This window comes from Cynara cardunculus, assembly GCF_001531365.2.
Source record: "Cynara cardunculus var. scolymus isolate 2C chromosome LG 4, CcrdV1, whole genome shotgun sequence".
In the NCBI taxonomy this organism is placed as follows: domain Eukaryota; kingdom Viridiplantae; phylum Streptophyta; class Magnoliopsida; order Asterales; family Asteraceae; genus Cynara; species Cynara cardunculus.
The window spans coordinates 10624166-10639292 of record NC_037531.1 but is presented as its reverse complement, the minus strand read 5'-3'; the positions used below and the strand labels follow the sequence as shown (position 1 = coordinate 10639292).

The window sequence follows — 15127 nt, the reverse complement described above, 5'->3', positions numbered from 1 at the left end:
TATATATATATATATATATAAGTATTATAAATGTTCAAATTAGAAGAATGTTATAAAAAACTAACTTTCTATTTTGTCAATCAATATTGTTTAACATATGACTATAAGAAATGTGAGCCTTGATGACACGTCTTTAATAATGACTTGTTCTAGTCACAAGTTATGACGACGGCATGCGTCGTTGGCGATAAATGGAGTTTTAGCAACGACTTGAAGTCGTTGCAAAAACCCTGTTTCTTGTTTATCTTTAAGGTTATAAATATAAGCTAACATATTATTTATTTAGGAAATACATTCAACTACTAAATAAAAACATCTCCAACCGATTTTCCAAAATAAAGATTTTAAGGAATTTAATTTGCTACAACAAATTCTTTAAAATCTTCTTCAAAATGGATAAAATATGAGAGAGAAGATGAAGTTATCCATAATTAATTGATGTAATCTTCACAATAGAAATCTATTAGAAATACACGTAATTGTTTTAGTGATTTTGATTTTTTACTTCTCAATTTTGAAGAATCTATTGGAGATGTTCTAAAACGTTATCCACTGCATCATTGACCTATATAAAAAATAAAAATCTATCAACAATATTTATTTAAAGAAGATATTTTTATGGTAAAAATACTGTATTTTATGGATATTGCCATATATACTCTTATTTAAGTTAGAATCATGTTAAATTATACGTTACAAAAAATAAATTTATTTTTTATTAAGGGGCCGTTTATCAAACATTTATTCGGTAAGTGTTTACCGGTAAAATTTAACACTATAATGTACTTATCAGGTAAGATTTTAGTCTACTAAAACAACATCGTATGCAACAATTTACCCGGTAAGTGTTTATCGTGGTAAGAGTCATCGCCCTCACTTATCGGGTAAGACTCTTGGTCATTGTCTCGCTCTTACCGGGTAAAATTCTTGATCCTTACTATATTCATCCAGTGAGGTAATGTTACTTGAAAAACATTTACCCAGAAAAGCATTTGGTAAACGGTCCCTGAGTGGATTAAGATAACCATTTTAATTTTATTGGAGCTTTCCCATCCCATCGCCATCGTGATGGGTTGTTTTCTACTAACCATAGAACATGAAAAGTCTAACACGTCTCCATAAATATTCATCAATTTAATTTTAAGTAAATTATTTTCGACCATTTCTTTCAAAGGCTTTCAAATAAAAAATACCTCAGTAATAATTAATAAACATAAATATGGAAAACATTAATTTTAGACAAAAATATCAAAATAATTAATCTTCCAAACCAACTTCATTTTTTAATTATTTTTTAATTGAATTATTATTTTAACAATAATATATACAAATGGTTTATACATTTATGTAAATTCGATTTTAAGATTAAAAACGAAAAAAAAAAATCTTTACATAAATTTACGTAAGGATCCATATTTTCATAAAGAATTTGCTTAAAGATCCCACATTTACGTAAAAATTTTGTGTAAGAATTCTTATTTACATAAAAAAATTCTATTTATTTTACATCTGAAAATAGATTTTTGGGTACGGCATTTACTTAAGTTTGGTGAGAATTTGGTGGGAATTAGTTTTTGTTATAAGGGTGGTGTCTTATTGATTTGAGCTTGGACATCAAAGGTCAAAAGTGGATGGAGATTCCACGTTCAAATCCAAGGTGGAATAAAAAGCTCCTTGTAGCCATGGAGATTCAAATACGGTTATTCCGGGCTACCCGTAAAATAGATGGTCACTTTAGGATTAATCGGCTCAGGTTAGATATCCAGGTTAATAAAAAAAAATTAATTGAGAAGATTACAATTTTCCCTGTATTTTGTTCCACCAATATTACTAGTTGATTATTGTTTAATTTAGTCACATTCTTGACATCTGAATTATATATAAATAGCAATCAATAAATAAATACGATAAATATATCATTTTAGCAATTTAATGTAAGGAGTTCTTTGAAAATGACGAGACACTAATATAAGTTGTGACTGTAGGCATGGAGTGAAGCAACCAAGATATCCATGGTCTGATGGGCCTGAATTCATCACACAATGTCCGATTAAACCAGGAGGCAACTTTAGCCAGAAAATCATTCTTTCTGACGAAGAAGGCACGCTATGGTGGCATGCTCATAGCGATTGGACTCGAGCCACTGTTCATGGTCTAATCGTTATATTCCCCAAGATCGGAAGGCCATACCCTTTCCCTAAACCAGCCGCCGAGTTTCCCATCATCTTTGGTTAATTTTTCGCTATTATCTTCGATATCAATATCAGTCTTTTCATCCGACGTCTTTTAATTAGAGGCGTCGTATCTATTACCGTTAAATGAAATATAACAAGAAAAGAAATCGGTACAAAATGAATGTGATGTTTATTCTAATCAGGGTCCACATGCAGGTGAATGGTTTAGGCAAGATGTTGAGGCTGTGTTGCTAGATTTCATGAGCACCGGAGGGGATCCTAATTCATCTGATGCTCTAACCATCAATGGCCAACCTGGTGATCTTTACCCTTGCTCTACTGCAGGTTTTCATTCTCATTATGTTCGAAAAAGAATCTCTATTTGATATCATCATTGAAAAATGTTGATTYGTACATTTTTAATACGTGTTTTCAGAAACAACCAAGTTCATTGTGGAACATGGAAAAACTTATATGCTCAGAATGGTTAATGCCGCGATGAACCTCTTCATGTTCTGGGCRATTGGAGACCACGAAGTAACCGTTGTAGGAACCGATGGTGCATACACCAAGCCACTAAAAAGCGACTATGTGACCATCTCCCCTGGCCAAACCATCGACCTCTTGTTTAAAGCCAACCAACCCATAGGTCGCTATTATATTGCAGCTAAGCCATATAATAGCCAGCCACGGATTAGTTTCGATAACACTACCACCACAGCCATTATCGAGTACAAAGGCTACAAAAAATCATCTTCACCTCCAATTTTTCCCCATCTTCCAAAGGTTAATGACACAAGTGCATCGGTTAATTTCACTGGAAGCCTTAGAAGTTTAGCAAGTCGTGCTCATCCTATCGACGTCCCAATGAAGATCACACACAACTTATTGTTCACCATCTCCATCAACACATTGCCATGCCCTAATAATGCATGTTTAGGACNAGGTTTGCTGCAAGTGTAAACAACATAACATTTGATTCTCCAAGGATTTCGATACTGGATGCTTATTATAGAAGAATCACCGGTGTTTATGGAGACGACTTTCCCARTTTCCCACCATTGTTTTTCAACTTTACCTCCACTAATCTGAGTACATCGTTGGAGACTCCATTGAATGCTACAGAGGTGAAAGTACTAGATTTCAACGACACAGTAGAGCTGGTGTTTCAAGGAACAAACTTGGTTGCAGGGATCGATCACCCCATGCATTTGCATGGGCATAGTTTTTACGTTGTTGGATGGGGATTTGGTAACTTTAATAGACGTAAGGATCCTTTGGGGTATAATCTTGTTGATCCTCCTCTCCAACAGACCATTGCAGTTCCGAAAAATGGGTGGACAGCTATTAGATTCAAGGCCGATAACCCTGGTGAGTCTATATTTCTTAAATAATTAGCATGCATGAACACTAAAATTGTTATCGCTAGTCCAAAATCAGTTTTATATGACGTCTAAGATATCTAAATGTTCTAACGGGCTGTTTTATATCCTATCACCTCATTATAGCACATTTATATATAGGACACATAATTTTTTGATTCTATAAACTTAGGTTCTATAACCGACACTTTCAAAATGAACATTTCAAATGATTAAAACACATCTAGATTGCAATTCATTTAATGAAATCAAGAACCCGATTTACGTTGTGAGTTCATTGGCCTTTCTTTAAATTTACAGGAGTTTGGTTAATGCATTGCCATCTTGAACGTCATATAAGTTGGGGAATGGAGGCAGTATTCATCACAAAGAATGGTAGCGGTCCAGGGGAATCAATCTTGCCACCACCTCCAGATTTCCCACCATGCACTTAAAAAATCATMCTAATACGAATAATTCTTCTTTCTTCGTATCTGTCTCATGTCAAAATCTGCATGCTGATCACTAGAATCTGCAATATCTTTATCTGGTGTGTATGTGCAGATCAAAGATATATAGCATATAACCTACAAAATGGATTTTGCTTCAATGGTATCAAACGAGTTTTATGATATGATTTTCAATTACGGGTTTGAATTTCTCTAAGAATATGAATAAATACAAGAAGATTTGTTGTTTGATATTGTAAAAGTAGGAGCCACTAGTGCTGCTAGCTTCAAATGGAACAAGTACTGTATCCATAATAAAGCACATTCATAGTGTGTTCTTTTTGTTATATATAATTTATTATTAATTGTTGTAAGATATTTTTGAGAATTTTGTTGGGGTTTGCAAGTTTAATTATTATTCAATTCTAATGTGTGGATCATTTCTATGGAATTTCATTATTGTGGTTTGACAAATTTTCTGATTTCTCTTATGGAATATTAGCTCTTAAATGAACAATTAAACATATTATAGAGATACAAAACAAAGACATATATAACAAGAAGAAAAAGATCATTTTGGGAAGGATTTATTTTCATATAGTTATTACAAGATAAGAAATAGAATCCTAAACAACTACAACTAGCTATGATAAAGAGAAAGGACCTAAAATAGAGGATAGCAAACCAAGGTTTCCATAATACCTATCAAGTTGGAGCATGCGGATTCGAGGTCTGTTCCACAAGGTAAACATCACCTTTTGAAAATCTTTTAGTGCTGAAGGAATATATCAAGTGGATTGGTTTTAAAAAGATCCAATGCAATTGTTAATAACTGTAAAACTTCTACATGCTCAAAATATGTGGAAGAATTTCAATGCTTTAAATGGCAATTAAAGCAAAGCAATCAAGGTAGTCCAAAAAGCCTAAATGAGATTTCTATATGGAAAATTTGGAGTACCTCAGACAATTTTTTTTTATTAACCTGGATATCCAACCCGCTATGCGAGCCGACTAATCCCAAGGCAATCATCTGCTTTGCAGATAGTCCGGAGTCACCACATTTAAACCTCCGTGGCCATAAGGGATTTTTATTCCTTACTGGATTTGAACTTGGGACCTCATGGTACTTTTGACCCAAACAAATTTGCCGACACAGGAAACAAAAATATTAATAGCCTTGCCTAATGTACTCTATCTACCATCCCTATTGTAATATCACCAAACCCATTAGTTTGTTTATCAATATTTGCTATTAAACTCAAGGAAAGATCAAGGATTTGGTCACTGTGGGATAGAGTGAAATATCAGTAATCCAAGATAGCTAATAAAGATTATCAATTTGCGAGTTGTAGAATGTACCATGAGAAATGGAATGGTTGCTGAACCAACTAAAATTTTGAGCAGTTATTTGCAACCAAGCTAGCTATCATGGAAGCATTTTTTGGACTTGCTTTTTGCTTGTCATCTGAACTTGCTTTTTTGCTTACCAAATGCACTTGCTTAATCAACAAGTATGTGGGGGGAAAAAGGGTTTCTTCAAAACCTAAATGTCCATAAGAAGTAAATAATTATGTATGTAGCTTTAGAATAAGAAATATCTAACCTGACAAAAATTAAGTCAATTCTTATCAAGAGAAACCCATACAACTCATATTGAAGATGGAGAAAGCCATACATAGATATTGAAGATGGAGATCGAACTTGAAATCCAAAAAGAGCCATTGGGACAATTGATCAGCGATTCGAAGATAAAGTGAAAGATAAAATCCGTAGAGTTATAAGGCGGAGTGTGAGCGGTACCTTGGGAGCTGGAATCGACATCTAAGTATGAATAGTTTCTTGGGAGTTGATGCATTTTTTTAGGAGCGGCAATAACATCTAGTGTAGGGAAGGGGAACGAAAACTAAATCAACGGGTTGTACTTTGTGCATAAATGCTTGTAATTAAGAGTTCTTTTTGAAAAACATGCTTAAAAATGTAGTACTTTGTGCTTCATATGTTGTTTTTAAGACTTTTATGAAATTTGGTTTATAAGATAGTATAGATGATTTAGAAAAAAAAATCATAAATTATCAATTTAATTTATTGAGTTCAAACATGATTTTTAAGAAGTTCTATGTACAATAATAAGTTGTACATTTGGTAATAGGAAATTAGTAAAATGTTCATAAGTAAAAACACAATAAATAAAAATTACCATTGAAATAAAGCAATATTATTATTTTATCATAGAGAGACATTTATAGCACATATCCATCTTATCTTGTGTATCARATTGACCCTTAAATAATCAAAGATTAAATTACAAGAAACATTTAAGTGGTATTTATCAGCTTGAGACCGCAGCTTCAACCTGCAGTTTGGCACAATGATTTGTTGTTTTTAGAGAACAACTACTTGATGATGTGTTATGCTTTTTTGTACCCTTACCTCTTTACCCCATCTTGAATTTGCTATATCATGTACAACTCCATCCATATAGCTCAGCAAAATCGTCTTCAAATTTCAATATCCTTCTCATCAAAATTTACTTGAGAAACAAAATCCTCTTGCAGTCACAAGTTGATCAATTTAATCTCAGTTTAGTATTCAAACACATCAAGGACGAACTTTAACAACTTTATGAATAAAATTCAAATGAACACTCAGTTATAAAGATGAAATACAACAATTAAAAACATACATAGTTCATATCATGAATTATAAACAATCAATAAAATCAAAACATAAATCAACCAGCAATCGAGAAACGTAAACCTGCAAAATTTGAATTTGCAAACAAGAAACATAAACCTGCAAAATGTACATGGGGACAACATCTAATTAAAACAACCAGCAAGTAGATAAAAAATATATAAAAGGAATGTCTTTTGCATCAAAACATGCCTACTCTGTTTGAGTGTTTTGTCCACCATGTAAATATTCCACCCCAACCACTCTGGAAAATGGGCAACCCAATTCTCTCAAACAACTCATTCTAGATGAATGTAATCTCTGGATTGATTTGATCTCCATCCAAATATATACAAACAAGAAAAAAAAAATCTATCTTCCTCAATAAAAACAAAATTAAACAATACTAATTAAAAAAACCCATGAAAAATATACAAACATCACGAACAAACATTAACCAACTAAAAACCAAAATTAGATTGAAGTGAAGAAAATATGAGCAAATGAATGATGGAATTGTCAATACTTCGATAAATGGTCAAAACAATTGATTGTAAACCAGGTTGGCGAGAAATGGTCAAAACAGTTGATGCATATGATATGTATTGTGGCATGTTTGGTGAATTGAAGGAGTCAAAACGATAACATCTTCAACGGCAAGATTCAAGCATCTTGGAAGTTGTTAACGAGGTTCAATTCTACTATTTTCTGTGGGTTAAATAGTGTCAAGGTGGGGAAAGATATTAGCTGGGAAATTTGGTGTTGTTATCCTCGTTTACGTTTTTCGCACGTTATGTAATCTAGCGTCTTGCTAGGTTTTTGTTTAATAAATTCCTTTTCTTGCCGTTCAAAAAAAGAAAAAACACAAATCTAATTTTATCTAAAGGAATAATTTCATGTTTTAATTAAAAACAGTGCACCACATCATCAACTCCTTTCTTCCGGTCTAGTGGTCAGATCCGGGACATTACTACCACGGCGACTATCGACCCGAGCCCAAAGAAGGGAAAAAAATGAACGGATCCCTTCTCTCCAGTGAGTGCAGTGAAGGACTCTCGTCGGGCCCTGTACACACCACCCGTTACACCCTGGGATTAGGTTTTTGATCCTGTGCAATGTTGAATCCTGCTGTTCCTTTATCCCCTGCTCCTTAACTACTCGAAAGACTGAGCTTGGGATATTGAGATGCTTAGAGCCAGTGATGAAAGGGTAATTTTGCTTTCAATGTCCAACTTGTACAGCTTCCAATATATCTGTTGAGCATTTTGCAACCTAAGACCTTGTTCCTTTCTACTTGACTAAGTAATATCCCACTCGTGCAGTGGATGTAGAGGCAACGGATCATAGTTCACGCTTTATGGCATTGAACAAGAAATGAATGAAAGGTTGGAAGATCCTGCCCAGGGGGAGAGAGGACTATTGAATTCCTCCTCCCTTCAGTCCAGGTTGAACCCGTCCTCACTCTTGTTCAACGGTAATGGACTGAAAGACTTATGAGACATCGTCTGATTCAGGAGTGGCAGAACCATTGACACCAGATGCTTGGGCTTCCACCTGTGCGCCAGAATTTAGCTGGAGTCTGTCCAGATCATATCTAAACATAAAATTGAATCACATAAAAATGTACTTTTTTATGCTCCTTAGCTTAGCCTTTCAATAACTTGTGTCCTTCAATTGGCATCTTTTTTGTTTATTCTTCAATTCTCTAGGTGAAATACTACCAACTCCCAACTTGTAAAGAAACGTTCAATACATGTGTTTATTGAGGCCTCTAGTATAAACACTTTAGATAGCTAGGAATTAGTTTAAGTGTAGGGCTTGCACTTTTTCTCTTAAAACGACAATCGACATTGATGTGTTTTCTTCTAAATTGAAACAAAGAATTGTTGAGAGTATAAATAATTTTTTCAACATGAAGAGTAAGAGGCAAAGAAACCCCTACTCCAAAAACATTTTGTAAACATGCTAAAGAAGTACCTTATGATTCACATACTAAATAGCACAATGTTCTACTTTTCTTGAACTTGATCCACAATTTATGTTTTAGAAAACCATGAGGGGGGAGATCCAAGGAACACATAAAAACCGTCGACCAATCTAGTTGTGAATGAACATCATATGCCACAAAGTTAATATTGCAAAAACCCATTAAACTCTTCGATGATTTACTGGATTATATGTCTTTTTCTTACAGTATTATTGATATTTGTAATCTATTAATTTGTAGATCCTCATTAAAGAAGAAAAGTTTTCTCATATTCTGTATTAAAAAACCTTCAAGAATAGAGTGTTACAACATGACTACTTAACAACATAATTCAAAAACAACCACCACTGTAATGCATTGAGAAATTGGTATTGTTGTTTGACGTATCATACTACATCTTGGATGAGCCATGCTTAAAAGATGTCCAATTCACTAAGTAAAAGAAGATTTACAAAAAGATACGACTTACACTTCAATAAGTAGAAAATGTTAAGAGATAACTAATATCAATTGACCAATTTATGTCTTAGAAGACCATGACAGGGGAGATCCAAGGAACACATAAATACGTTGACCAATCTAACATAGTCTAAATAACAATAACCTCTTAGTCCACAATCCACGTTCTTTCCTCCAAATAAGAGGCCTTGATTTGAGGTACCTTTCGGGTACCTAAGAAAAGTCTTGATTGCTTTTAGTGTGGCATACTCGAGTTTGACATATATACTGGCTTACCATTGTAAACAAAGATATATCGTCTCATTAAATATTTTTACTTGACACTTTTGAAACTTGTTATAGTCTTTCTTATATATATATATATACATACATACACACACATCATTTTTCAAAAGTATCAGATAAAAAGACTAATATAATGCTTTATTTTTGGTATCCTATTAGGTTATCCATCTTCAAATGTAAAACTTGTTAGGTTGCTTAATTTTGTTATGTATTCAGATAAGAAATAAGATCTTGGTCTAATAAATTTAAAGTCTTATCAAGTGCTTTATTATATCGGTTGCATCTAAGTCCTAAAAGACCCATTTGTTGTATAACATCAAACTTGCCTTTCCAATTTGAAATTTAACTAGGTTTTCATCCTCATTATGTTCGAAAAGGAATCTCTATTTGATATCATCCTTGAAAAATGTTGATTCGTTAATTATTAATATGTGTTTTCAGAAACAACCAAGTTCATTGTGGAACATGGAAAAACTTATATGCTCAGAATGGTTAATGCCGCAAAGAACCTCTTCATGTTTTTGGCGATCGAAGACCACGAAGTAACCATTATAGGAACCGATGGTGCATACACCAAGCCACTAAAAAGCGACTATGTGACCATCTCCCGTGGCCAAACCATCCACCTCTTGTTTAAAGCCAACCAACCCATAGGTCGTTATTATATGGCAGCTAAGCCATATAATAGCCAGCCATTGATTACTTTCGATAACACTACCACCACAACCATTATCGAGTACAAAGGCTACAAAAAATCATCTTCACATCCAATTTTTCCCCATCTTCCAAAGGTTAATGACATTGGTGCATCGGTTAATTTCACTGGAAGCCTTAGACATTTAGCAAGTCGTGCTCATCCAAATAACGTCCCAATGAAGATTACACACAACTTCTTGTTCACCATCTCCATCAACACATTGCCATGCCCTAATAATGCATGTTTAGGACCTAGAGGACTGAGGTTTGCTGCAAGTGTAAACAACATAACATTTGATTCTCCAAGGATTTCGATACTGGATGCTTATTATGGAAGAATCACGGGTGTTTATGGAGACGACTTTCCCAATTTCCCACCATTGTTATTCAACTTTACCTCCACTAATCTGAGTACATCGTTGGAGACTCCATTGAATGCAATAGAGGTGAAAGTACTAGTTTTCAACGACACAGTAGAGCTGGTGTTTCAAGGAACAAACTTGGTTGCAAGGATCGATCATCCCATGCATTTGCATGGGCATAGTTTTTACGTTATTGGATGGGGAGTTGGTAACTTTAATAGATGTAAGGATCCTTTGCAGTATAATATTGTTGATCCTACTCTCCGACAGACCATTGCAATTCCGAAAAATTGGTGGACAACTATTAGATTCTAGGCCAATAACCCTGGAGAGTCTATATTCCTAAAATAATTAGCATGCATGAGCACTAAAACTGTTATCGCTAGTCCAAAATCAGTTTTATATGGCGTCTAAGATATCTAAATATTCTAACGGGCTGTTTTATATCCTATCACCTCATTATAACACATTTATATATAGGACACATAATTTTTTGATACTATAAACTTAGGTTTTATAAGATGTCTACTAGGATATTTAGATATAACATGATGTTGTTTATAATTAACCCATTTTGTTGCAGCTAAGTTGTAAAACTTAAACAGAGTAGACAAACTTGTTTATTCAATGTATGTAAAGAAATAACAATCAATTACAAACTAAAAGAATAGAAATCTAAACATTTGTTTAGAAGAACAACAAACTTTAAAGAATATGAAGAGAGTATTTTGGGAGAGAAATTGTAGCTGAATCGGTAATCAAAAAATGAGTGAATAAGAGCTAGCTTGGAGAGAAAGCTTCATTATATATCTTTGAGAAATGACAGATTTGGTCCTTGAAGAATGCGACTCCTTACTCCGCTACCCTTGTAGAAATCCCATAAACGAGATGCAGTCCTTCTCTTTATGAATCCAAACATCTTTGTACAAATGACAGGTTCTACCCAACTAACTTTCCTGTTAACAAAACAAGTCCAACAAAGTCAAGTTAGTCAAGATTGGATTTAATAGTATATTTTAACACCCGCCCTCAATCTTGACTCCTGAACAAGTCAATCATCCTTAATTTTGAACATAGATAATTGTGATGATTTACGTTAAGAGCTTTTGTTAAAATATCAGCAGTTTATTCGGAAGAAGAAATATTTATTATTTTTAAAACACCTCAGTTGATTTTTTTCACGAATAAAATGTATGTCAATTTCAATGTGTTTTGTTTTTTCATGAAAAACGGGATTGTTAGCTATTTGTATAGCATACTTGTTATCGCAAAATAGACTAACAGGGAGAAGATCAATAATATAAAGATTAAAAAGAATTTTTAGAACCCAAATGATTTCACAAGATACAGAAGCCATAGCCCTATACTCTGATTCTGTGGATGAAGAAGAAACAGTGTTTTGTTTCTTGTTTTTCCATGAAACCATGGAATTCCCAACAAACAAACAGAAACCTGTAACAGATCGCCTAGTAGAGAGACACTTACCCAAGTTTGCATCTACAAAGACACTTAAAGTAAAGTGTTCTGATCTTGTAAAACTAACTCCTTTTCCAGGAGAAAGCTTAAGATAGCTGAGAATTCTTAGAGCAAGTTTTAAGTGTGATTGTTTAGGAGCATGCATGAATTGACTTAAGGAATGAACAACAAAAGCTATATCAGGCGTAGTTGCAAGAAGATAGATTAATCTACCAATCAGTCTTTGATAACCAGAGCAGTCTAACAAGGAAGGGTCCTTTGAACTATTAGAGTTAGATATAACCAAGTTCATATCCATAGGTGTACTTATAGGTTTGCACCCTAAGTAACTAGAATCATTTAACAATTCCAAACAATATTTGCTTATGAGACATACAAACTCCATTGCCAAAACAATATTTGCTTATGAGACATACAAATATTAAATTTTGTTATTTAGAAATAAAAAAATAAAACATTGCCAAAACACTAAATAAATAAACAAGAATATAAATTATATGGAATAATGGTTACAAATATTGTTTAACGATTACAAACCATAATAGACTATAATAGTAAATGTTGAAAGTTTAACGATTACATACTATAATTGTAAAGGTTCAAAGTTTAACAATTACATATTATGAATCCAATTAAACACACAATTTGAAAAATTACGAATCATTTTATCTCAAATTCAGAATCTACAGTTCTAAGTTCTTGACCTAATTTAAATTTAGTATTAAAAAAAATTATTTATTTTTTTAAATTGAAAAATACCGGGTACCCGCCGGTTCCCGGTGCCCGGTCCCGGCGGGTAACGGTTCCGAAAAATTGAGAAGCAGAACCATTCTCAATCGGTTCCATATTTTAGGAATCGGAACCACTCATATCGGTTTTGGTTCCGGAACCGGCAGTTCCAAGACAGTTCCGGTTCCGTAAGTGGGTACCCGGTTTCCCTGCTCACCCCTAGCCGTGGCTGAGGCTGAGGGTGCGGAATTCGCGAAAGTGGCGCGAGAAGGTGCACTTTGCACTTCGCACGCTGCAGAAGGAGCCTCGCCCCGAGTATCTTTTTGGTACAAAGTCGAGAGGAGAAGGAAATAACTGATTTTTGAAATAAAACTCGGTTTTATTTTTGACTTGGTCTAACCACGTTTTTTTAGGGATAACCTTCACTGGAGAAAAATCCTAAAAGCTGATCGTGCGATATCATTTGAGGATTTCGTGGGGATTTTTAGGGTTTCACCCAGTATTTATACCGGGTTGAAGCCGTCTCTAAACACACGAAAAAATCAGTGCTTTCCTTCCTTCGATCGTTGCTTCCAAACCTATTTTTCTCTCTACCGATTTCTGCATCCACCGTGCTCTATTTTCGTTTTTGATCGCTGTTCATAAACGAAACGTATACTGCATCAAATCATGGGTTTTGCAACTAGCAGACTTACAACGTGAATAGAGTGGTCGTATAAAACCTTAAAAGACAGGTTTTACCGTGAAGATTACAATTCAAATCGACAGTTTAATCAGGTTGGTTTTATATTTATTGCATTGTATTCAATTTTCTGTTCACTAAGTGAACAACTCTGCTTCTACTCCTTTTTTTCATTGCATCTATCGTGAATGATAGATTCAATCTGTGTGAATTGGCACTCTGTTGAGGTGTTGTGGGTTCTGAACGCTAAAAGGTTTAATTTTGTCCGTTAAAGATTTAAAGTTTTTTATAAAGATTAAAACTTATTTTATTTCATCTATCTTACTCGAATTATTTTTCAACAATAAACTCACACACCCTCCTCATCTTCGGTGATGTTTGAATCTTTGACCTCCTAGAAGACTAAAGACTTACAAACCACTGGTCCAAAAAATGGCTGTCTTCATATGATGTCACGAGATCTTGTCAATTTGTGGTAGTATAAATCAGAGAAATGTTTAATTGATTTGCTTGTTTTAATTGATTTGGATGTGTTTTTGCATGGATGGGGTGGCTTGTATTTAGAGTGCTGATAAGGGTACGTGACGGGTTAGTTAAAGGTTATTTCGGTACCTTATCCATTTAAAATACCGATAAATAAAACTGGTAGTCATTTATCTCATATGACTCTTATCCATATCTTATAAAATATTGGGTAACAAAACGGATAATAGATAAATAAATATCTTTAACTCACGTATCTTTGTTTTGTATGGTGTTATAATACCTAACATGTAAGCCCTATGATTTGGACTCAGTTCGAAGCTTTGATTTTTCTAATTTTCATTTTTTGACGTTTGATTTCGAGAAGCAAAATTATATATGAAACTTCTTATTCTCTGCAACTTTTTTGAAAAACAGTCAAAAAATATATTATTAAAAACTAAAACAAATACAACCAAAAAACAACTACAAGATGCGATAGGCTACAAGAGATCGAATGCAATTAAACAACGATTTCTATCAAATAAGATAAAACCCTCTCCAAGGCACATCTATAACTTTGGTCCTCCATATTTTTATTGGTTTGATCCGACCCCGAATACATTCTTTTATCCATACTCACGTTTCGATACAATTAGCTTTTTGGTTTTTTGAAGTTCTTTCAAATTATTGTATCTAGTACAATTGTTAAACACATATGTATAATGAGTAAATTGACGTAATGTGTAGCACATTATAAAGTACATTATGACTTAATTAAGACCCAACAAAATACATTAACCTCTTTATGCAGTAAAGGAATAACGAAAGCAGTGCGCAGCTTTGTGATTGGACTTGATCAATGCTCTACAATATGCATGGATCATCAAGACCCTCATCATCGATATCAGATAAATGAACGATGAGGATATTATGAAATATGTATTAATAAAAAGAATTCGTAAACAATCCTAACAATTTAATGTTCCTGTTATACTTTGAGGCATGATTAATTGCACAAATGATGTGGCTATTCTCATCTTGTTTAGCGATCAGTTTAGCCAGCTTTCTAAAACAAATTTCACACAAATACATGATATGATTTCTATAAGGATATATAATTTTAGCAATTGAAAGAAAAATTACATAAAATAATTACGAAAAAGAAAAAATTAAAAAAAACAAATGAAGAAAAACCATTCCAGCCAAAGTTGCAAGACTTGAAAGTAACAGCAGTATAATATTGAGTGAAAATTTAGAAATGTCAACATAGATACGATGCTAATTTAAACAAGCCAAAAGTGAAAATTTAGAAATGTCAAAACATGGTAC

General features: G+C 33.6%; 1 protein-coding gene and 1 pseudogene across 1 annotated transcript in view; both read left to right on the top strand.

Moving 5' to 3' along the window:
• The window catches only part of LOC112511411, a 7348-nt pseudogene extending 2986 nt beyond the window's left edge, over positions 1-4362 (top strand).
• Positions 4363-8031: 3669 nt separating this feature from the next.
• LOC112510851 (laccase-15-like) overlaps positions 8032-15127 on the top strand; it is a 10233-nt gene continuing 3137 nt past the window's right edge. Inside the window, exons 1-2 of the mRNA XM_025116200.1 lie at positions 8032-8131; positions 9830-10633. Of these exons, the coding sequence (XP_024971968.1) occupies positions 8032-8131; positions 9830-10633 (904 nt within the window). The remainder of the gene's footprint in view (positions 8132-9829; positions 10634-15127) is intronic.